The sequence below is a fragment of the Chamaea fasciata genome, unplaced genomic scaffold (genome assembly GCF_029207755.1).
Source record: "Chamaea fasciata isolate MVZ Bird 193981 ecotype frontalis unplaced genomic scaffold, bChaFas1.0.hap1 SCAF_25, whole genome shotgun sequence".
In the NCBI taxonomy this organism is placed as follows: Eukaryota; Metazoa; Chordata; class Aves; order Passeriformes; family Sylviidae; genus Chamaea; species Chamaea fasciata.
In genome coordinates this window covers 1543742-1567953 of record NW_027094110.1, presented here as the reverse complement: position 1 = coordinate 1567953, position 24212 = coordinate 1543742, and the positions used below count along the sequence as shown (strand labels likewise).

At 51.8% G+C, this 24212-nt stretch overlaps 1 protein-coding gene across 3 annotated transcripts in view; it reads left to right on the top strand.

Annotated features, from left to right (window-relative positions):
• SRGAP2 (SLIT-ROBO Rho GTPase activating protein 2) overlaps nt 1-23391 on the top strand; it is a 96094-nt gene extending 72703 nt beyond the window's left edge. For 2 of the 3 annotated variants that reach the window (XM_066204021.1, XM_066204020.1), the window contains exons 15-23: nt 845-922; nt 2747-2881; nt 4089-4194; nt 4768-4992; nt 7880-7959; nt 11181-11361; nt 12420-12563; nt 14720-15047; nt 17487-23391. In XM_066204021.1, the coding sequence (XP_066060118.1) occupies nt 845-922; nt 2747-2881; nt 4089-4194; nt 4768-4992; nt 7880-7959; nt 11181-11361; nt 12420-12563; nt 14720-15047; nt 17487-17870 (1661 nt within the window). In that variant the 3' untranslated portion in view covers nt 17871-23391. Of the gene's footprint in view, nt 1-844; nt 923-2746; nt 2882-4088; nt 4195-4767; nt 4993-7879; nt 7960-11180; nt 11362-12419; nt 12564-13771; nt 14659-14719; nt 15048-17486 lie in introns of those variants that run through there. The other variant, XM_066204022.1, reaches the window with a different exon arrangement.
• Nucleotides 23392-24212: the final 821 nt, after the last annotated feature.

Here is a 24212-nt window from a genome sequence, read left to right as displayed (position 1 = left end):
ACTGGGAGGGTTTGAATGTGGGAGGTCAAGCAGTGAATGAATTGTTCACTTACTGCCACAGAGAGATGATTTATGCCTGCTTGGAAGGTTGACCTCTCCCAGCCTTGAATGCTGCGCGTTTGTCGCGATTTGTTTTCGTTTTTAATGGGCGTCATTTGTTAGTGGCGTGTGAAACAGCTGTTAATTACCCCGTGTGGAAAGAGGTGGGATCCATCTTCATTAGCCAAGATGCAGGGCCAGGTTAGCAGGTCCTGTTTGTTCCCCTTGTTCCGTTCCTGTTTTAGGAGCCAGAATCTGGGGTCCCATTCTCATGGAATGACCAAGTTCTAGGCTCCTTCTTCAAGGCCGTACTTGGGTATTTGCTGGAATAATCCTGGAAACCACTTTGAGATGGGGGAATAAATCGTGGCCATCAGGAGATGCTGGTTTCACTCAGATTCCAGAACCGGCTTCGATTTTCCAACACACTCAACTGAGTCCTTTTTAAACGTTTTCCTCCTGGCATCGATCATATTTTACTCCTGGCTGCTCCACTGCTGGTTTATGACTTCCTCTGGGTTGTAAAATCCTCTGGGGATCCTCCGGGGTGAGAGATAACACGAATGGCTGTCAGGGCCCTGTTACTCCGGCAGTCTAGAAGGGTTAATAATTTTTCTGCCAATGCTGAGTTGTGTTTTTTTCATGTCCTGGACATCTCAGGGAAAGGTGGCTTTTAAACCAACATCCTTCTGCCTGTGTTCTTATCTTTTTCCTTTATTACAGGAGCTGTAGCTGCTGAAGGTGCCATCTTCTTTTATCTAATTTATCTCCCCTTGTTATAGCAGCATCTCCTGTTTCCCTCCAGGTCTGCAGCACGAGGGAATATTCAGAGTGTCTGGCTCGCAGGTGGAGGTGAACGACATCAAAAACGCATTTGAGAGAGGTAAGGAAGAGCTCTTAAAATATCCCAGGAATTGTTGCCAAGTTCGGAATTTTGTGTGAGCGCTCAGAGGCGGCCTGAGTGCAGCCCTCTCCTTCTTGTTCCTTTGATTTTTGTGTTTTCCTGAGCGAGTCCCTCCCAAACACCTCCCTGGTGCTCATTAACCTTGAGTTCTCAGCTGTTTGCTGTTGTGCCTTGTACCCCGTGGAGCGTCTGTATAATAAATATTCTGAACTCAATCTCCTCTCGTGTCTGATAGCTTATTGATTGTTTGCAACACTAAAGGACGCAGAGGATTTCATTATTAGGTGTAACTGCAGTTTCCTCCCCTCTCCCCCAGCTCTTTGTGTGCTGGAGGATGAATTTCCTTTTTTTTTTTTGGTTTTTTTTCCCAGTGTTGTTGAGGCACAGCTTGGCTACATTTATTCCAAATACCAGCCAGGGGGAGAGGGGGAAATTTCAAGAGAGTGTTAATTTGAGGTAGCTTTTAATAGATTGGATTTTTTTTTTTTTTCTTCTGGGAAGAGCCATTCCGTACAAAGGCAGGGAGCAGTTGGGAGCCTCCTGACTCATCAGCTCCTTGCTGGGCTGTTCTCCCTGGCAGAGCAGGTTCAGAGGAGCTGCTCCTCAGGCAGTGCCTGGGTCACTGGGAACAACAGGGCTCGTGTTAATCCCTGGAATCCTTCGTTCCCCAAGAACAGGATCCGTGTTTTTCTCTGCTTGCTGCTGCAGGAGGCGGGCGGTCGTTAATTAGGCACGGCCAGTTTAATTTGCTTTTTTGGGGGGAGGGAGAAGTTTAATGAGCAGCGTGTGGTGGGGTGATGTCACCTGTCCTCAGCTCCATCCACCTGAGAGGGAGAATCCTCAGGAGCAGAGGAAGCAGGAATGTGTGTCACAGCTAGGAAAAGTATCAGAATCACGTTTTGGTATAAAGAAATACCAGCGTGGGGAAATACTCACTTGTTCCATGCAGAAATAAAAAAGAGGATTTTTTTTCCCCCCTCTTCATCTCACTTGTGTCTGTAAAACCTGTGATATAGAGGCCTGCCAAAGTTAACAGTAAGGTCCCTGCAGTTTATTACTTCATCCAGAGCCCTTGGTGGCAGTTAATATCAGGGAAAATGCTCGGGTTTGGAGTGGCCCATTTATTATCCCGTGTGTTATTAAGATAATAGGCAAGCTTTGGTAATTTCAGTCACATAATGGATATATATAGCTTCAATTTGAGGATTGCCCCATCATTAAATCTAATTATGTCTGATAGGGGAGTTTTCCCCGGGGAACAGCTCCTCGAAGTGAGCATCTTCCCTTTGGTGATGCGGACGAACCGTGGTGGATCTGCAGCAACAAATTGTCCCAGGAGCACGTACCCCACCCCATTCCCTGTGTCTGCAGCCACCTGGGCCAGGGCTGTGATGCTCAGTGGCCTCTTGTGTGTCCCCTCCATCACCTGGGCCAGGTGTGTGATGCTCAGTGCCCCCCCTGGCTGTCCCCTGCATCACCTGAGCTGCAGTTTTGGGTCTGCCTGAAGCCCCCTGTCAGGGGCTGGAGCTGTGCTGTTCGCACCTGCCCAGAACACCTGGAGTGTTTCTGCTGCAGGAGCAGCACCACGCCCCCCGTGGCTGTCAGCTCTGGTGTCAGGGTGACATTTGGGTGACATTTGGGTGACATTTAGGTGACAGGAGCTGTCCCAGGTGCCCTGGGATTCCTGGCAGACCCGGGGATCTCTCTCTGCCTCTCTCTGGGGTAGGTGGGATTGACACAAATCCTTCTCTTCCAGCGATTTATTTTCCCCAGTATTCTGATTTCTCTCTCCTTGCTCCGAAGGGGAAGATCCCTTGGCTGGGGACCAGAACGACCACGACATGGATTCCATAGCAGGAGTCCTCAAGCTCTATTTCCGAGGCCTGGAGCACCCCCTCTTCCCCAAGGACATCTTCCATGACCTGATTGCCTGTGTCAGTAAGTACACGGAGAGCTGGAAAGATGCAGGATTCATTTTTCTCATCTCCCACTTCTCTTTCCTCCCTTTTTCTCCCTTTTTTTTTTTTTTTTTTTTCCCCTGACTCCAGGGTGAGTTTTGGGGATTTCTTTGGCTGGGTTTGTGCTGCTGGGCTGGTTTTTGTCATCCAGTCTGGGCAGTCACCTTTTCACAGCCATCCTTGCTCTGACACGAACGAACAAGGCGATAAAAATTCCCAGATTTGAAGGGCTGTGCGATGGGGTTTTGTGAGACAGTGCTTGGTGACAGGATTCTTTTAAGAGACAATAAAGCCAAAAGAAAACCCCTCACTTGTGTGAAATAATCTTGAAGAGCTGTCATCAGAGGATGTCAGAGATGCCCTCTCCGAGGCAGGGAGCACCAGCAGGCCTCCCTTTCCCTGGATATCTGCTGCCAGGCTCCTTGTGCTGGCCTCAGCTGACAAGGTGGTTTTTTATTCATGCTCCTTTTAGCTTCAGACCCACAGGGGACCATCCCCTGCCTCCTGCTCCAGCATATCAACCGTCAGGGCACTCACAGCCGAGCTGTTAACGTTGTTCATGGTTTCTAAAGGTGCTTCTGCCAGGCAGAGGCTTGTTTGTGGTTCCTGCATGTGAACAACCTCGTTGTGAGGTGGCCTGGCTCCTGCTGCATCCCCCAGAAGTGAAGAACGACTCCATTGTCCAAGCAGAGAAATGGCCTTTGCAGGGGCGGCCTCTGAGGAGAGGCAGAAGATCACTGAGGAGACAGCTCCAGAAGCAACCTGTGCTTTTCTGCTCCTGATGAATGCATTTCCAGACTTGGATCCGCGTCGTGTTGAGAAGCGAAATCCGCTTTTCCCCCGAGGGAGCTCTGCCTCCTGAGCTCTGCCCTCTTCCTTCTCAGCGGGCTGCTGCACACAGAGCCCCGTGCCTCACCCTCTAGCTGAGTTCATTCGAGTGGTACAGCCTCTCCTTTTCAAACACCCACCTCTCCCAGCTGCCCTGAAGGAGCCCCTGGGGCAGGTGACAGCCGGAGCTCCCACGTCTTCAGGGACCTGCTCTGGCACAGGCTTTGCCAAATCCTTTGGCTTTGCGGGTTCTGCAGCCAAATCCCCTCCTGCTGCTGGGCTGGCCGCCCAGTCTGGGGCACTGGTGGGGCTGTGGGGGCAGCAGGGGGTGACTCTGGTGCTCTCTCTGTCTCTTCCAGCCATGGATAATTTGCAGGAGCGAGCGCTGCACGTCCGGAAGGTGCTGCTGAACCTGCCCAAGACCACGCTGATCGTCATGAGATACCTCTTTGCATTCCTCAATCAGTGAGTACCCCTGGGGGCAGCAGGGCTCTGCTGCGGGGCCTGGGGTAAACGTGGAATTATTGAGGATGGACAGGGCAGGGACACCTTCCTCATCCCAAGCCCCAGTGTCCGGCCTGGCCTTGGACATTCCAGGGATCCAGGGGCAGCCACAGCTGCTCGGGCACCCTGTGCCAGGGCCTGCCCGCCCTCCCAGGAAGGAATTCTTCCCAACATCCCATCTAAACCTGCTCTCTTTCAGTTTAAATCCATGGCAGGGGGGTCCTGCTGTAACCCTGGCCTTGAGCTGGGCTCTGAACAACAATAACAGAGAAGAAATAAAATCAAATATTAAAGTCAGCACCCAGAGCTTTCAAACTCCCTTTGCAGTTTTCTATTTGATTTCTCAGTAAATAACCATCAGTGTCTCATTTTCTTTTTTTTAACCTGGATCCAGAACATCTGTGTCCCAGAAAGCCCAAAGCAAACCTGAACCTTCCGAGCTCAGCTGCGTGCTCTGAGCATTGGATGGTGATGAGGATGGTGACGATGATTTCTGCTGTTCACCCTCCTCCCCACCTCTGTTTCATTTTGCAGTTTATCTCAGTTCAGTGAAGAGAACATGATGGATCCCTACAATCTGGCCATCTGCTTCGGGCCCACGCTGATGTCTGTGCCCGAGGGCCACGACCAGGTCTCCTGCCAGGCTCACGTCAACGAGCTGATCAAAACCATCATCATCCAGCACGAGAACATCTTCCCAGGAGCCAGGGAGCTGGAGGGCCCAGTCTACAGCAGAGGTGGAAACACAGAGGATTACTGGTATGATGGATGCTCCGAGGAGAGCCGTGGCTGGGTGTTTATCCATGGATTAGGGTGCTGCAGTTGTGTTGGCTAATTGGGGGTTGCAGCATCTGGCGCAGCCTTTCAAAAATCTGTTTTGTGGCAGCAGAGATGGCTCTGGTCTCTCTGGAGTCATCAGCTTAAAAGAAATAAGCTGGTATAAAGTAGCTATTCAGTTGTCAAAGCTCGCTCACTTATCTTGAAGGGCAAGGTTGTGGAGGGATTTTCTTGGATGTTCTGGTTTGGTAGCTGCCAAAATCAATCTCTTTTTGTTGTTTTTATCCTTTTTCTCTTTTTTTTTCCCTATCCTGCTTTTGCCTTTTCTCTCTGCCTGTCTGGAGTGCCTTTGCTGCAGACACAGAGGTCACTCGCAGCTCAACCTCCAAGGCTGTGGCACAGTTTTAATTTCCAGGGCAGCCCCACTGGAGAGGGGGGGAGGGAAGAGGCAGGAATGCAAAATCACCATTTCCATGCAGCCTGGAGCTCCAGAGGCCCGGCCACGTGCTCAGTCTGAGAGCACATCTGGAAGCAATTCAGGCAGAGCGGCTCCTGTCATCTGGGGTGGAAGCTTGGGCAGTGGGGGAAGGAAAGGAGGGGTTTGCTTTCCTCCTGGCCGAGCTGATCCCTCCCTCTGAGCATCAGGAATGTTCATTTGTGTCCCACTTCTCTCCCCCCCGTTGCTCCCTCTCTCCTTCAGCCTCGCAGCAATGTCACGGATTATTTTCGTGGGCTAAAATAAATTGGGTTTGGTTTTTTTTTTTTTTTTTAAATGAAGTCACTGTGGTGACAGAGCAAGCCTTGTTCCCCTGGCTTGTCTCGGAGCTGTGGGATCACTCCTCCTTCAGAGGCTCCTCTGCTGTGTGCAGAGGATTTGCCAAAACCTCTTGGAAATTCCCTTAATTTCACCCCTCTCTCTGATGTTTTTAGCTGATGTTACACGTGAAGGAATTGCGGGGGGGGGGGGAAAAACCAACCCAACTTAATAATATTGATGGCCTCCAGGAAACAGATTAATTTGGACAAGAGGTTTTGCCCCATGAGGTGAAGGGGATAAAAGTGTGCTGAGTACCCTCAGTGCTCAGCAGATGTGGGGGGCAGAGCGTCCTGGGGGTGATCTCAGGGAAGGAGATAAGGGATGGCTGCGTCCGGGGGCGGAAGGGACCCACAGGGATCATTGATCCCGCCCCTGGATCAATCAGACACCCCCAGATCCCACCCTGGGCACCCCTGGGAGTGGTGTTCAAACTCTCCTGGAGCTCTGGAAGGTTTGGAGCAGTGCCCATTCCAGTGGGGAGCCTCCCTCTGGGGGGAAAAACCTTTCCCAAATATCCCCCCCTGGCCCAGCTCCAGCCCTTCCCTCAGGCGCTGTCACAGGGAGCAGAGATCAGAGCTGCCCCTCAGTAATTCCCTGCTGGGAATCCCTCCGCACCATTCCTCTGGCGGGATTTATTGCTGTCACCTCCAGGGCTCAGCCAGCAGCAGGGACGGGTTTTTGAGGTGGAAAAACGCTGCTTTGGAGGGAGGCATGGCTGGGAAAAGAGGCGCGTGGCCTCCGTGCAGGGTTTGGAGCCGCAGCGTTGGCTGCGCTCGACATGACTTCACAGTCTGGGTGAAACTTTAGCCCTCAATGCCTCTTCCTCCTGGGCCTCCAGCTGGCTTCAGAGGCTTCTGTAAACTTTATTAAGGAGCAAAAAGGCTTTGCAGAGGATGGGAAAGGTTGATTGCTGAGGTGCTGGCTCGGGAGACGTTGGGCAGCCCGGTGTCGTGCGGATTAAGCGGAACGAGACGCCGGAGTTACTCAGACGTTTCTCCCCTTCTCCTTTTTCTGTTTCTGTCATATTTAGAAGAGCACAGGAGGTAGATTGCCAGGGGGAGAGCGGTGTCCAGCCGTCATCGCTTATTTTAACCATTGCAGGGCCAAAATGAGGGATGGGGTTCCTCCCGTGTGAAGAGGATTAAAAATCACCTTTAGGGAGTCGCGGTGTCGCAGCGAAGGAGTTTCCTGGTGGAAGATGAAGAGCAAGCACTGGTTTTTTTAGCCCTTTTTTCCCTCCTGAGAGGAGCAGGCAGGCAGGGCTGCCAGCTGGCAGCAGCTCTGTGGAGCTGCCTGGGAGAGGCAGTGGATCCTCTTCCAGTTTCCTTTCTGCTCCTGTCCAGAGGGAACTGCTCGTGGAGCTTCTTACAAAAACGTGACCTTTGGTTGCCACTTGTTGTCTGTTGATCCTTTCAGAGCTTTTCTTCGTGCCAAACATAAATGAGTCCTCTTGGTAGTTTAGGTGCTCTGGAATCTTTTATTTACAGGCAACTAATTGGGCTGTGGGAGTTGTTGAGGGAAATGAATGGGACATTTAAGATGGTGATAAAAGGGATGGAGGGGGATGACAAACACAGACCTGGAAATATCGTTATAAATCGAGGAATGATTTCCCCCAGGAAGTTGCAGCTTTCTCATCAGCCATCTAATGAGCTAATTAGAGCAATGGAGAGCGCAGCCAAGGGAATAATGCTGGCATGGCAGAGAGGAGCTGGACCCAGGCTGGCACTGCTGGCTGAGTGCTCAGCGTCTCCAGAGGTCCAGGCTGGAAGATGTGCCGTTGGATTTTGCTGATTGCACTCAGAAGGGGTCACCAAGATGTTTGCTTTGGCTGATCAAATAAGAATTCAGCTTGATTTTTTACCCACAGCGACTTCAGCCACGTGCAGATGCATCCACAGAGCGCCTGTGGCAGCAAAGCCCAAATATTGACTCCTGGTGGGGATTCCCTGATCTATGTGATTGCTTTCCAGGATGTTCCCAGATCTTGTTGGCCACGAGGGATCTCGATTCCCAGCAGCTGAAGCTGTCCCTGTTTTCCTTCTGTTGCAGTGAAAGCCCTCACGGAGAGAGAGCCCTGACAGAGGATTCGGTGCAGGACGTCACGGCTGAGCACCACACCAGTGATGATGGTACGGGAGGGCTGCTGTTTACTGGGGTGACTGGTGCAGCCTGCCCTGGGACAGGCAGGGGAGGCTGTGCTTGGTGAAGGATCCAAATCCTGGAGTTTAAATCGGAGCGCTCACTCGAAGCCTCACGTGGCAGAAAGTACCAAGGTGTGGGATCACTGGGAATCTCTGGGGTTTCCTGACAATTCTGGACATGTCCCTTCTTCTCGTGGGGTCTCAGCAGGAGGCTGGGTGTGTTTCAGTGTCCTCTCCCACTCCCCTCTTGCCTGGGCCAGGCGTTTCCACTCTCAGGGGCTCAGGAAGGAGAATTGTGAGTGCTCCAAGCCCCAGCCCTTTAAGGGAGCAAGAAAAACAACACTAAACCTTCTTGTCTTCCACTGAGAGCTCAAAACAAGCCCCAAACCTGCTCGTCTTCCACTGAGAGCTCAAAGCAAACCCCAAACCTGCTCGTCTTCCACTGAGAGCTCAAAGCAAACCCCAAACCTGCACGTCTTCCACTGAGAGCTCAAAACAAACCCCAAACCTGCTCGTCTTCCACTGAGAGCTGGGCTTTAGAGCAGAGAATCCTGAGGGGCTGTCCCAGGGATAAGTTCTGGATTTCCTTGAGGAAGCTCAGTTACATTTCTTGCCTGATCAGTGCAGAGCTGTGAGGGAATCCTGCAGTGCTGCACTGCCAACCTGTGCTGTTTGTGGCCGGGATTTTCAGACCTTTTTGGTGACTGGCAGGGCACAAGGGTGAGGAAGGAGCAGGGATCAGAGAAGGACGCTGCTCTGCAGCCCCCGGAGCTGGAGTGTGAGGGGCCCCTGGGCGAGGTAAAGCTGGGAGGTGTTTGGGATGGAGTCCTGCACCTTCCCTGGAATATTCCACAGGCAGATTTTGGGAGGGAGCACTCGGCACTGAGGCAGAGGAGGCAGCTGGGGCTGGGTCTCTTTGAGGGAGCGGCAGCGTGTGGTTAATTAGGGAGCCTCATGCTAATTGGGCCGTGCAGTGTCACACCTTGGTCACACCTCTAAGCAGCTCAGGTCCAGCTCCACCATGGATCTTCCTGGGGTTTTCCCCTCCTTCTGTCCTCAGATACAGCTTTTTGGGGAGCCTGGGATTGATCCTCCCAAAGCAAAGCTGTCACCCCAGCCACCTCCAGTGCAGGAAGGAATTCTGGGCTGAGGGGTGAGTTGGTGCGTGGCACAGCATCTGTGCAGTTCATCAGCCTCTCTGAACTGTTCTGAGACAGGTATGAGAGGTCAGAAGTGCTGAAAGACAAGCAGATTGTGTGTTTGTGAAGTTATAAACACGAGTGGAAATGGTTTAATCTGCTGCCTGTCTGCCCAAGCTGTCAGACTGGCAGGGGGAATTCTTTGGCTTAGCCCTATTGCTCCTCATTCACAGAGTTCCCTTCTCTGAGCATAAGTGTAAGCAGGAGAAAGCTACTGGAAAGGAAAGTCGAGAATCAGTGCTCTGGAGAAAAGCCAGAGTCCTAAAAAGCGAATTGGAAACATAAGAAACCTGAGTGCCACGCTCATCTGGAACAATAAACACTTGCTAATGAAGCAGATGGAATTTACCAAACCACGCTCCCATCCCCGTCCTAAGTGGAGGGGGACACCAAAACCCAGCATCGTTGGGGAGTTTTTTACTGTTAGGACAAGCAGGAGGCAGGAAGGAGCCAAACCCAGATAACCACTCTGGGGAGTCTGCCACAAGCTGCCAGCCTGGGCCAGGCTTTCCCCAGCCTCCCAAAGGCCTGGCTGGTTTCTGAGGACTGATCAACGGGATCTGCGCGAGTCTGAGCACGGGCTGGCCTGGCGTGGGTGGTTTGAGAGAGCTCTGAGCTGGCAGGTGTGCCAGTGGAGGGGGTTTTGGGGTGGATCTCACAGATCTGTTGCTGGTTGCCCTCGGTCACTTGGGGCTGGGTAGTTTCAGGTGCTGCTGGGGCTTTTTTGGGGGGAGATGCCTCTGCTCTGCTGCCTCAGCCTGGCTGAGGAGCCCCGGCTGGCTCAGATGGATTCACACCGTTATTTTCTCAAGCCCTGCTACCACCTTGCAGCCCACAGGCAGCTGCAGACCCAGCTGTGGATATCCTCTCCCAAGGAATAACTGGAAAAGCCGTGCCTCGTGTTTGGCCTTTCAGCCCATTTCACTTTTCTCTTGCACTGTGGGAGCTTCCTGTGGTGCAGAGATCTCCGTGTGGAGCAGCAGATCTCTCTTTGATCAGGGGAGAGGAACCACAAATCTCTTTCTCCAGGAAAGAACTCAATTTCCATGGATTGCTTGGCTGCATTAAAGCTCCTTTAAAGTAATTAGAGGGAGCCCACTGGGGCTGTGTGGTTGAGCTCATCTCCATTCCCCTGATCCCTGCCCAGAGCCAGGAGCTGCCTTAACACACATTTTACACTCCAACAGTGGCAGATTATTTTCGGAGCCTTAAAAATAATCCACGGCAGTTCCACGCTGATTTTCCTCAAGTGTCTTAAATGCCCCGATTGTGCCTCTGCATAATCCCAGAGCCCTGCAGGGAGCTGGATTAGTGGCAGGGCACGGCTGGAGCTCCTGTGTGAGCTTTGCTGGAGTGGGCACAGAGCGTCCCAGGGAGCAGCTCTGTGTCCTCACCCCTGCACCAAGCCCAGCTCTGGAGGCGCTGGATGTTTTCCTTTTGCTTCCATGACCCTGGGATGAACAGCAGGGCCTCCCACCGTGCCAGAATTCCTCTCTCCTGGGCCAGGTGAGCCTCACAGGCAGCAGAAATTTCCTTCTGAATAGATGCTTTATTTCTGAAGCAGCTTGGAATGAGAGGATGTTTTCCCTCCCCTGCCTGCCCAGGGGGTTCACTTCAGCTGCTTTTAAGGAAGTGAACCACGGGCAGATTTTTTTATTTTGTCTGGAACAAACCTGATTGCTTCCCACCTCTGAAACCCTCTTGATTTCAATGAAACCCTTTTCATTTTAATGAAACCCTAATTCTGCCCTCGCCACTTGCCTCGTTGTTGGCTTGAATTGCTGTGAGGGGGTTTCGGGCTTGGAAAATACAAATGTGCCCTCCATGCAGGGGTGAGGTAAAGGATGAAAGGGCAACATCATTAAGTTTAGGTGTTCTCCTCTGAATTTTGCTGCCTTAAGAGGGAAGGAACGCTTTATCCTCTTCATACGCTGGTTCATGGCAGATTTATACTGCTGAGTGCTCACCTGAGCCCCCAGGTGCTTAGTGAGCTGTTGTTTGTTCCCTTAGAGTGTGAGCCCATCGAGGCCATAGCCAAGTTTGACTACCTGGGCAGGACTGCACGGGAGCTGTCCTTCAAGAAGGGAGCGTCTCTGCTGCTGTACCAGCGCGCCTCGGACGACTGGTGGGAGGGACGGCACAACGGCATCGACGGCCTCATCCCCCACCAGTACATCGTGGTGCAGGACACGTACGTGACACCTCCGGAGCCGCCTGGGGTGGGGGGACACTCATAAGCCTGGGCTGCCTCCAGAGCCACCTCGGGGTGACACCCTGCAGCCTGGGCTGCCTCCAGAGCCACCTCAGGGTGACACCCTGCAGCCCGGGCTGCCTCCAGAACCACCTCGGGGTGACACCCTGCAGCCTGGGCTGCCTCCAGAGCCACCTCGGGGTGACACCCTGCAGCCTGGGCTGCCTCCAAAACCACCTCGGGGTGACACCCTGCAGCCCGGGCTGCCTCCAGAGCCACCTCGGGGTGACACCCTGCAGCCTGGGCTGCCTCCAGAGCCGCCTCGGGGTGACACCCTGCAGCCTGGGCTGCCTCCAAAACCACCTCGGGGTGACACCCTGCAGTCTGGGCTGCCTCCAAAACCACCTCGGGGTGACACCCTGCAGCCTGGGCTGCCTCCAGAGCCACCTCGGGGTGACACCCTGCAGCCCGGGCTGCCTCCAGAGCCACCTCGGGGTGACACCCTGCAGCCTGGGCTGCCTCCAGAGCCACCTCGGGGTGACACCCTGCAGCCCGGGCTGCCTCCAGAATCACCTGAGGGTGGGGTGATGCAGGGGGGAAATGGGCCACGGGAGAACTCAGCTTTTCTGAGAGGTGATACAGGAATTGTGCTGGTGTGTGGTGAAGGTGCTCAGCTGGGATCTCCAGGGTGCTCAGGGGAATCGGGTGCTCAGGAGCAGGGGGATTTTCCACAAGGGGGAATGGCCTTAGGGTGCAGGAGGGTGGGATTAGACTGGGTGTATTGGAAGGAATTGTTCCCTGGGAGGGTGGGGAGGCCCTGAGGGGACCCAGAGCTGCTGTGGCTGCCCCTGGATCCCTGGCAGTGCCCACATCCAGGCTGGACAGGGCTGGCAGCAGCCTGGGGAAGCAGAAGATGTCCCTGCCCGTGACAGGGGGGGTGGAACAAGATGATTCGGGTCACTGCAGTGGTTTGAAGGACACGTGGTGATTCTCAGGGCTGGAAATCCAGCCCTGCTGCTCCTGCTGTGGTTGTGATGCCCTCCCCTGCTCCTTCCTAGTGAGGATGGGATGTCGGAAAGGTCCAGTCCCAAGTCGGAAATAGAAATAAACTCTGAGCCACCGGAGGAGAAAGTGACCAGGGCTGGTGCCAGCTGCCCGAGCGGGGGCCACGTCGCAGACATTTACCTTGCCAACATCAACAAGTAAGAGCAGCCTTGCATTGTTTCCCCTGCTTGCTCGTGAGCCCAGTGAAATGCTTCCTTCCCTGGAAAAAGGTTCATTAACCAGCACGGCCACCGTTTCTCTCTGCTTCCCCCTCTTTTAACTCCGTCACATTTTGCTGTCCCCTCTCTGTCACCATCGCTCGTTGGAAACCCCACTGGCTTCTCTTCCCTGTCCCCAAGGTGCCATCTGGGCCTGTTTTCCCAAATGTGCCCTATTTTATGCTCTGGGCAGACGGGGGGAAGGGGAGGGGAGCGGTGGGATGAGATCTGGTGTCGTCGTCCCCATCGCTCCTCGTGTCCTGTGGTCTGTCACGTCTCCTGCACGTTCTCCATGTTGCTGGGGTGGGGGGACGGTTCCTCCGGGGAGCCGTGTCCCAGTTTGTGATAAATGCCCTACCTGCAGTCCCACCACCTGGCTCTGCCTGGAGCACTCCTTTGTTTCTGCAGCACTCCTCACCTCGGGTTACTAACCATATGCTTGCAGTGGAACAGCACAACCCCCTGTTGCTCTAACCTTGCCTCCTCCACCACAAATTGTTGCTTTTGCCAACACTCCACATAATAAAAAGCTGGAAAATCAAGCTAGTGGCAGACTAAATTCCATGATCTCTTAAAATAATTTTTCTAGACAGGCTTATCCCCCCCCACCCCCCGTATCTTTCTGATTATTTCCTTCATGTTAAAAACCCCCCAGCTCTCTCCATTGTGCAGTGAAGGTATTATGTGATAATTACAGTTTGATGGGAGGGCATGTTCTTAACCTTCAGTTAATTTAACACAGTCTAGTCTGTAAAGGCATTAGCACAAATGCATCCTGTTAAAAGGTTTGGACCCTGCTCATGGCCTAGAGAGCCTGGTCCTTCCTTCTGGGATTCAGCAGAGCTCCACTGATATCTGGGAAGCCGTGTTAATCTGCATCAGCTTGGGATCTGGGCTTTCTTTTATGATATTTGCTGTCTGAGCCACTGGAGTGGCCATTCTGCCAGCTATGGAGAGATTTGTGTAATAGCAGACCTGGGCTGGAGCTTCACCATCTGCTGGCTTTGGTAGACTTGTGTGGTTTTTAGAAGCCTGGGGAATGTCCACTCCAGTTTTTGGGGTTATTTTTTTCCCCCCCCTTTACTAGGGAACCTGATATTTAGCAATAAGTAGCATAAGAAAGACTCATTTTGTTGTTTTTTCTTTAGGAATGAATCTTCTGACCTATGTGTGAACAGACTTGAGCAAAATTAAATCAGATGGTTTCGCAATGACAGTTGTGCCACCCACTGAATTATTATTTGGATGCCAAAATCCTACTGGAGTTAACACTTTCTTGCAGTTACTCATGGGGCTGGTGCTATATATAAATGGATCCTTCCCTGTATAATGGATGCCAAGCTTCAGACCTATGGCATAAAGTATTCTCTGCATTGGCCTTCCCATGATTTGAGTGGAAATCGTGCTGTCAGACCTCATGGTGCTGGGGTAGAAACTAAATTCTTTGGACCAGTTCATCCCTTTGACATCATCCCTTTGGTTGATCTGTAGCCCTGCATAGATAATGCCTTGTGGTCCTGCCAAAGCCATGAAAAAGAACCATCTCTTACCACCAGCAGTCATTGGAAATAATCATTAAAAACCCCAAACTGGGGGTCTTTGCTTGCTGATCTCTGAAAATAATAACTTGATGCCTTGGGCCAGGAGCTTAGTAGACTTATACTGTGTCCTCCAGTCAAAGATTGTAGCTCTGCTCTTGGAATGTAATAAAAACACATCATCAAAACCTGTCGATGGCACAGAGGGTTTGTTGTTTTTTTGGTTTTTTGTTTTTTTGTTCCAGTATAAATTCTTCTCCTCTTGACCAAGTTTATCACGTTCCACCCAAGCTTTCTGGTTTTGCTATGAACGTGCACAGCTGCCAGGACTCAGTCTCATTGTTAGAAGCGTGCAACTGGATTGATTTATAATTTATAATTATTTCACCGTACCGCAATCACTCCTCAACCCCCTGGGTCTGTTTGTAATCTGGGTTACCTCCGTGTCTCTTCCCGTTGTCCTGTGTGTTGTTTTTTTTTCGGGGGGTGGGGGGGAATATCTTCAAATGTCAGCCCTGTACCTGCTTGTATTGACTTGTTTTGCTTTTGTGACTGAAGGCAAAGAAAGAAACCAGAGTCAGGCAGCATCAGAAGAGCGTTCCGCCAAAGTGACAGCCACGGCCTAGGTAGTTCCCTGGCAGAACCAGCCTCCCCCGGAGCCATAGCCGGTTCCAGGCCCTCATCTCAGCCCATAATGAGCCAAAGTCTTCCCAAGGAGGTTCCAGACAAATGCTCCATCAGTGGCCACGGCAGCCTCAATTCCATCAGCCGGCACTCGTCGCTGAAGAGCAGGATGGACAGCCCGCAGATCCGCAAGGCTGTCACGGCCGGCAGGTCCAAGAGCTTCAACAACCACCGGCCCATGGACCCCGAGGTCATTGCTCAGGTGAGCAGCAGCTGCTGCCCGACTGCTCTGCTTGGGGGGCGTGGGGTGCAGGAGGTGTTTGGGTGCCAGGTGGGGTTTGACCTCCTGTCCGTGCCCCCAGGGCGGCTCTGGGTGAGGAGAGGCTCTGGGAGCTGGGCTTGGTCGGTCCGGAGAGGAGAAGGCTGAGAGGGGATCCCGCTGCTCCACACAAATCTCAGGATGGTGCCAGGCTCTGTGCAGCAACAGGACACGGAGCCATGGATTAAAACAAAAAAGGTTCAGCCTCAGCATGAGGAGGAGCTTCTGTCCGTGAGGGTGGCAGAGCCATGGAGCTGCTGCCCAGGGAGGTCCTGGAGTTTCCCTCTCTGCAGACACCCCGAACCCACCTGGATGAGTTCCTGTGTCACCTGCTCCAGGTGACCCTGCCTGCACAGTGGGTTGGGCTCCAGAGGTCCCTCCCAACCCCAGGGATTCTGTGATTCTCTCTCAGTGCAAAATTAACTTAGGACACAGCCCCAGTCTGGGCTTTCATCCTCTCTGTGTGCAAGGCACCGAGGGAAGATAAACGGTCACATCCTTCCTCCACAAAAAAACTTGGCCCTGTTTGTTCCCCACAATTTAATCTCAGCGCTAAAAACACCCATCTCAGAAAGTGGCACAGATTCCAAAGCTGTCAGCAGAGAATTAAACAATCATAACTTCAGGACATGAGAGAGATGGAGTATTTATTGTGGATTTAACACTCTCCTGTCAGCCGTGCAGGCTGGCCTGTGGTGTGACAGGGGCAGCACATGGAGCAGCACAGCCCAAAGGGAACGCGGGCTGCTGACTTGTGCAGAGCTCCAGTGGCATCCTCGTCTTCTTGCAGGGCTCAGAGTGTGATCACAAACCGGCTCTGAACAGAACCCTGCTGCTTCTCGGGGGTCAGTTATTTACACACGGGCCTTGAAGTCGGGGCTGGCTCCAAAAAATGCGGAGTTACAGATTTCCCTCTTCCACGAGGGCTCTTCCTCGTGGATGTGCCTGCACTTGCGTTTGTCTGTACCCGCTGTTGGCGGGGTGGGATGGATGGGTCTGCCCGAAGCCAAGGAATGCTCCGGGCTCGGATTACAAAGCCGGCCCTGGGAGACCTGTCTGCTCTGCCTGGGGCTCTGCAGGTTCCTAAGGAGCTGGAGGGGGGGAAATACGTGAAAATTAAGCGTCATTTCTATCGACAGGACAGCAACTCCACCATAATAAATGAGGGGCGCATTAAAACCCGATGGGTTTAATGCTGGTGGGAATTTGTGTTTTGCCGTTTTGTGAGTGCCCTGAGCCCATTTGTTACAGTGGAAATGTAGTGTATACAGCTCCTGTTGTCTTCGTGTCTCCCTCTCCTTCCCAGGCTTCGGTTGATATAAATCAGATTCTTTGTTTTTTCAATTAGGCTCTGACTGAAGTTGTTCTGTCTCCTCTCCCTGCCAGAACCTTCACTCCTTTGTTTCACTGGAGGAGAGTCTGGGGACAAAAAGGAAAGAGGAGGGAAAATAAATAAAAAAGAGGAGGGAGGAAAAACCTGAGCTGTGTTAAATCAGTGTTTTTCTCTGTAGTATCTGCTCAGACAGCATCCAATAACCATCTTACATATTTCCCCGACTCCATAACGAAAATCTGCCTGGCCTCAAGATAGAGTGGGAGGTGTCAGATTTCTGCCTCTGCTTTCTTCCACCATTCCTTGCCTGATTTACCTTCCCCACCCCCTGAAAAAGCTCTGAGGAAGCTGCAGCCAAAAGTGTGAGTCACAGCCAGGCTGAGCTCTCCTGCTCCCCGGGGAGTTCCGTGCACCGCTGGACTCTCCAGCAGACAGTGTGTAGGTTCTGAGAGCAAAACCCCACGGTTTGAGCTCTGAAGTTCCCTTTGTATTAATTTGTTAATAACTGTAATACTTTTTAAGAGGAAGGAGAAGGGCCAGGTTTGGTTTCTGCACGTGTTCCTGACATCTTCTGTGTTTTCCAAAATCCTGAGTCCTGTGAAATACATTTCTGGGAACGGCTTCAGCAGGAAAATCAGTGAGGCAGCAAGAGCCCGGGAGGATTTCAGCTTTCAGTGTGTGGCCCATCAGTGCTCCCTCCAGGAATTCGCTCTCCTGAATCTCACGTGCCAAATAAACCGCAAGAACGGGCACCAATGCTTTGGTTTCTGTTCGTTGCTGCAATCTGGGGCTTTGCTTTGAAGTCCGGGCAGCATCAGGAGCAGCGTAGGGCCAGATTAGCATCAAGGCAGTGCTAGCAATTACTCTGCTCCCCGTTGCTGGAAAAATTTAGCGATGATTTGGCTGCGGGATGCAGTGCCGCACAGTTTGGTCCTTGACCCGAGGTTGGTGTTTAGAAAAAGAAAAAAGGGGCTCGAAATCTGGCTTTTTATCCGGTTATTTGTGTGTCTGGGCCGTGCCTTCACTGGGCTCCTCTGCTGTGCTTGCAGGACATTGAAGCCACCATGAACTCAGCCCTGAACGAGCTGCGGGAGCTGGAGAGGCAGAGCAGCGTCAAGCACACGCCCGACGTCGTCCTGGACACGCTGGAGCCCCTGAAAACCTCGCCGGTGGTGGCCCCCACCTCGGAGCCCTCCAGCCCCCTGCACACCCAGCTCCTCAAGGACACTGAGCCCCCGTTCCAGCGCAGTGCCAGCACGGCTGGGGACATCCCCTGCACCTTCAGGCCCGTCAAGTCGGTCAAAATGGCCACGCAGGTGAAGCCGCCGGCCACGCGGCCCAAGCCCGCCGTGTTCCCCAAAACCAGCGCCACCAGCCCCGGCGTGGCCTCCTCTGCCCCCCAGCAGCCCCCTGACAAGTCCTGTACTGTCTGACACACTTCTCTGGGTGCAGCTCCTGCTGTTCCAGGCGAAGAGACTCTGGCAAAGACTTGGAAATTCCTATTTAACGAATCCTTGGACTGAAGGTGGGTCGGGAGCTCCTGAGCGGCGACGGCCTCGTCCTCCCACGTCCCCAGGACAGCTCCTGCCACGCTTGGGAAATCCACAATCCACCATCCACTGTGAAGCTGAGCAGGAAAAACACCAAGGGATGAGCTGGATTTCGGTTTCGATGCCTTGCTCAAGTGTCCGGCCGCTGGAAGGGACGTTTGGTGGTGTCCTGTTTTTGGATACTGGTGTAGTGACTTCTGTATTCTGTGTTTTCATTTATCACAGGGAAACAATAGGATAGATTTTAGTCTATTGCATGTTTTGGTGCCACTGGTTACGTGGAGCTTGGACATGCCTGTTTCTTGTGCATTATTATTATTATAATTATTATTATTATTATTCCGTCGCCCGCTGGTGCCACGGTGGTTTAAGGGTCTGTCTCGACTTCCATCACATCCTCTGCTTTTGTTTGTTTGCTCCCCATTCCTCCCCCTCAGGGCCAAAGCCTTTGGCCATCCAGCCTCATGCTTTACTTGTCATGGAAAAAAATAGTTTACTCTGGAACACTCGTAGATTTTGTGGAGTTCTAGGTAAGATGTGTCTGTGCAAATATAAACAAACATGTTCCCGAGGTCTGGGAGCACAAGAAAGAGCCCAGTTGTTGCTTATGGACAATCTTCACTGGTTTCCCCCTTTGCTCTCCCATATTTAAAAGCAGCTTGATTGTTTCCAGTGTCATTTTCACCGCCCGTGGGCTCTGACGTGGCGTTTGCTCTCGGGAGACTGAATGTAAACGAAAAACAAAAACAAACAAAAAAAAAAGAAGATCATTTTGAAAACAAGCATCCTCTGCCGGGAGCCCATCCCCAGCACAACCTCTGCTGGTTTGCCCATTGCTCAGGACAGATCCTGACCCCGATCCCAGCGCCAAGCACTGTAAAAACTTCGCTCAGGAGTTCTCAAGCTCCCTGCCTTGTCCCTCTGTGCTCTGGGGATCTCTGCTCTTATAGAGCAGTGCAGGGAACGCTGCTGGGGACAGGGATGTGACAGCACGTGGCCTCTGCGGTGGCTTCCCTCCCTGCAGGACTGACCTGTGAATGAAGCCTTTGCTTTTATTTGTATTTATCCGTAGCCAGCAGCATCCACGGACTCTTTTGTACTCCCCTGGGAATTCTCCGCGGTGCCCACGTTTATTTAATTTAGCAATTGAAAAGGCATGTGCCACTTAGGAGTGGAGACTGGCTGACCCTCAGCTTTTCCAGGATTTCAAACAAGCTGCACGTCTTAGGCTTCCATCAAATACTGAATTCAGGACGAGACAAGAAAAGTCGTTTTCCTCACCCGTTTAAGCTGAGTTTTCCTTTCAGTTTGTGGGTTCCTGGTGACTGCACGGTCAGTTGAATTGGCACTTAAAAGAAGAAGAAAGAAAGAAGAGTTGCTGAAATGTCCTTTTATGGGACTTGGAAAAATGGAGCAGGGTTTTCCTGCATCCCTGTCCATCCCCACGCGCACAAGCCCGTTTCTCTACAGAAGCAATCAATCCGTAATTAATGACTCTCCAGCTTCCTCTGGGCCCTGAACCGAGGACATGCAGGAACTGGGAAGGTTTTGGTGAGAACTCTCCTCGTTTCCCATTTCTCCTGAGCTTTCCTGGGGAAGCCCCAAGGTACGAGTGTCACTGTCCCTGTCCCTGCAGGAGATGCCACCAGCACCACCAGCGACCTTTGCTCTCAGGTTCTGATGGACTTCTACCACCAAGGAATCACTTGTTCTTTTGGGGAAAAAGAAAATAAATAACTAGAATGATCAATTTTTTTTGCTCAGGCAGAACTTTCTGGCATTTCCTCTTTTAGTAAGAATTTTTGGGTTTTTTTGATTTCTTTTCTTCTTTTTTTTTCTTTTTATTTTTTTTTGAGGGGTCTCAAGTGACCGAAGTTACTCTGTGTCAAGAGCAGGATCTCTGTCAATTGACTTTGCCTCGTTTTAATGCCTTATTTTCTTTTTTATATTTTTTATGCCTAGCACTCAATATTCCTAAGAATAAGTGTTCAGCCACGCACAGCACGTTGGAGGAGCTGCTCTTTTCCAGCTTCAAGGTCTGAAGTGTGGAATAAGATGGAAACAAAATAAATAAAAAAATAAATAAAAAAGACTTCAGGTTACTGTAACAGCAACTGTCTGTATCTGAATTATTACTGTGCTTCTCTAGCATCCACAGCTCTGGGACAATCCTGCTGCCAGGGGCACGGCGCTTGGCAGGATCACCTGGACGTACGGAGCGACTCGACTGGAGTTCTGGTGTGCACTGTGATTGACACAAGCAATAGGACAGGCTGAAGCTCGTCCTTCCTCTTCCTCGGGCGGGAAAAGTCGCGCGCGGAGGGGACGGAACGAGAAAAACCGCACCCCAAATGGTGGGGGGAAAAAGGAGATTTTCAGCCTGGCCGCCTCACTCTGTGAACACACAAGGCTGAGAGGACGTTTGCCACGAGTGTTTTATGAGCAGTCGCCGCCGGAGAGGTGGGAAGGAGGACCTGGAATTGTTCCCTCCCTGCGGAGCAGGAGAGGCCGGCGTGGAGGGGACGGGTCCCACACGGTGGTTTGCTTGGGGGAGGTACCGACGTCACTCCGCATCTTCACATCCCCAAGGAATTTTTTTAGCTCTTCCACAGAAAATCCTCTTTTCGTGACTTTTCCCGTAACGTTTGTGTCCAATAGAGAGACAAAGGAAGTGTTTGATAACTGGAATTAACGTCTGTCTGTTCGATAGTGCTTTGTATGAACCTTGTTCATCAGGTGTTGGATTGAAATAATCCAAAGCAAAAAAAAAAAAAACCAGAAAAACAAAAAAAAAAAAAAAAACCAACAAAAAAAAAAACTTTAAAAATGAAACACGGTTTTAGGTGATCAATCTGAATGGTTTCTGAAGCTCAGACCTTTTCTGGGTTATTTCCCTAGTTGGGAATGGAGCAGTGTGCTTTAATCATTGCTTAATTTCTGCCTCTCTGAGGTCGTCCAAAGTTTCTGAATTGTAAATTTGTCCTTCATGTCCCAGCAGTGGGACACGATCAAACCCTCTCACTTTATCTGTTACTGGGTATTTTATTGCAATGAAAATGAGTAAATAATTAGAGTGCACTGTGACAGCAGAACAAAAAACAAAACAAAAAACAAACAAACAAAGTTGTTGTATATGTCTGTATTTTGATACCTGTTCAAAAGGAGTCTTTGGGTTTCCTGTGCTGAATACCTCATGTGTTGGGTTTTGGGAGTTTTTTGTTGATTTTTTTTTTTCCCTCCTTTTAATTTTTTTTTTTCTTTTTTAAGGCAAGATTGTCCTTGCACAAAAGTAGGTTAAGATAACCGAGTTCTCATAAATTTATTTACTGAATCAAAACACTTCAGCTTGGCAAGAAATCCCATCTTGTTGTAGTTCCCCACCTTGCACTCGGTACGGGGCACCTGGAAGAGCTCCGGCAATACTGGGACAGGAGAAGCTCGTTGCAGGTGGAGTTTGCTGCCTTATTTCTCTTCTTCTCTCTGTCAAAAACCTCAAATTCAGCGGAGCACGGCGCAGGTTTGGGGATTCCTGGAGCTTTTGGGAGATGTTCTTCTGCCAAAAAAACATCGACGTCCGCGGTTTCTCAGCACTTGGGATCCTTGCCGGGGTGTGGAGCGGGGAGGCTGGAACCGCACCTTGGTGGGATCCGTGCGGAGGGGACACTCCCGGGAGGTGATGCTCTCCCTGAGGAGTCGGGAATGGTGGGAAAACACCCCCAAATCCCCTTTTTGAGACAGTGGGATGGGTTCCATGAGAGGCTGAGCTCTGGCCCCTTGTGCAGCACATCCGTGAGCGCAGGTGGGAGGGGAGGGAGGTGCCCCTGTCCCCCCAGGTGTGGTGGCACTGCTCTGGTGGCCAGGTGAGGGACACCTGGGCTTGGCAGGACCAAGCCCTGGGTGCCGAGGGATGTGCCCCAAAGCACAAACACACTGAACTCACCCGGGAGCCACGGGGTAGGGAACTGCTTCAAAAACTGCTTCAAAACCGCAGGAAAACGGGAGCACTGGGGCATTCCCATCGCTGCTGGGCCTGTCCAGAAGAGAAAATCGAGTTTAACGAGCCGGGGATTTATTTATTTTGCGATTTTTTTTTTTTTTTTTAGCTTTCACAAAAATAACCAGCCCTTTTTCGGGCTTGTCTGGCCTTGGCTAACGCCCCACAAATGCAGCTGGGGACATAAAGCTGTTCCTTTAGTGGGCTGGTAGCACAAGGGGTGGAAAGGAGGGAACGTCCTTCCCCCAGGGACGCTCTGGGGAAACACCGAGCGCTTCACGGACTGAACTTTGGGCTTGGAGCTCTTTCCACCTCGGCTCTCTGCGTGTCTCTGTGTCTGTGTGACAACCTGGTACTTGAAAACTAAGAAATAAAACACAAGAAATACTTGACCCTCTGCCTCGTGCCTGCGGGGCCGGGATGGCCCCGGCTGCCTCACGCACAAGCGGTTCTGCCGCCCGCCCGCCCGCCACAGGGCAGGTGGATTCTTTTCCAGGCTCTGTTCTAGCAGCAAACCATCTCTTTGGGTGCCTCTGGAGATGCCAAAACAGCGGTTCAAGGCCTGGGAAATGTGAGGGGTTTTGTCGGTTTGGTGGTTGGGGTTTTTTTTTTTATTATTTCCTGGTAAATTCTGTGCTTCCTCTAACGCAGTTTGGGATGAAAGCGTTTTTCAGCCGTGGGCCAAGAAGAGGCGAAGGTGGAGAGGGAAGGCAGCGTCCTGCCGTGCTGGTGTTTGATCTGCCAAGCCTCACGCAGGGTCAACACTCAGCACTTTGCAGTGGGAATCGTAGGTGGGCCCGTCCTTTCCAAGGCACTTCCCCCTGGACTTCACCAGCCTTTCCTCCAGCCCCGAGAGGTGAGGAACAGCCCGAGCCCGAGGGGTTGGACTCGGGAGTGTGCCAAACTGCTGGAGCAATACCTGTGAGCAGCAGCTCCTCCCAAAGCCCAGCCGGATGTAGCTCAAACAGGGCCATTGCCGAGATCCACCTCTGATTCCCAAGGCGACCGAAGGCAGGAAAATCGGGTTGCAAAGTGCAGGAATTGTGGTTTTTCTGTCTGAACCTGGGGGTTTGTCAGCGGCGGTTGTTTCCGTGGTGGGATGGAATGTTCTTGCTAAAACAAGTTTTCCAGTGTTTCATGTCTTCTACACCAATATATATACGGTGTATATATTAAACTGTGTAAAATTGTACTTTGTACATAGAACTCTGTACAATATGGAGGTACAGCTTTTGGTTTGGTTTTGTTTTTTTCTCCTCCCCCCCCCCCCCTTTTGGTACAGTATTGTACAGTATTAGGAGTCGATGTGTTGGAAGTGTTCAATCCATACTGAGGCAACAAAATGTATCCATTGTCATTAGCAATAGTTTTTTGGAGAAATAAATGTTTTGGGTATGGTGGAAACACTGACCTGAGGGTGCCGGTGTGTGATGTCCTGGGTTGGAGTGGGAGAGGGGCAGAGCATGGCCTGGGGGGGCTTCTGGAATGCTCAGGAATGTTGCTGGAGGTGCTGGTGAGCGCCCCAGAGAGAGGGGAGACACCAGGGATGTGGTGATGGGACAAGGGAACGGGCTGAAGCTGAAGGAGAGCGGGTTTAGATGGGATCCTGGGAAAGAATTCTTCCCTGGGAGGGTGGGCAGGCCCTGGCACAGGGTCCCTGGGAGTGTCCCAGGCTAGGCTGGAGCACCCTGAGACACTGGAAGGTGTCCCTGCACATGGGATAAGGCTTTAAATGTCTCTTCCAACCCAAACCATTCTTTGTGTGACCCCAGTGATTCCTGATTCCAGCCCCGTGTTCCCCCACTCTGCGCTCGCACGCACCCAACCACAGGATTCCCCGGGGCAAACGCTTCCCTGGCAGTGACCTGGTTTAAAAATGCCCAATCTTCGTTTTCCTGTGGAGGATGGACCCCCAGCTGTCTGAGGAAAGAGGATTTAAGGCTGAGATTATGGATTGGATCGTAATTACTATCATTACCAGCTTTCCCCCATCTCGGATTTTCCACAGGCCTTTTTCAGAGCGTGGCGGGGCTGTGTCATTTTGGGTTCCTTTCCTTAAGATTGGAGGGAAGGACTGAATTTCAGTGGGGTTTGGTGCTTACCTGAGGCATTTTGTGTGTCCCCCCCCGTCCCTGGGGTGAGCATCCCTGTGCTCCCTGTCCCACATCTCTTGTAGGGAACAGCTGGAAATCAGGGATGCTTTTACTCCAGAATCTCTGTGGTACCACCCT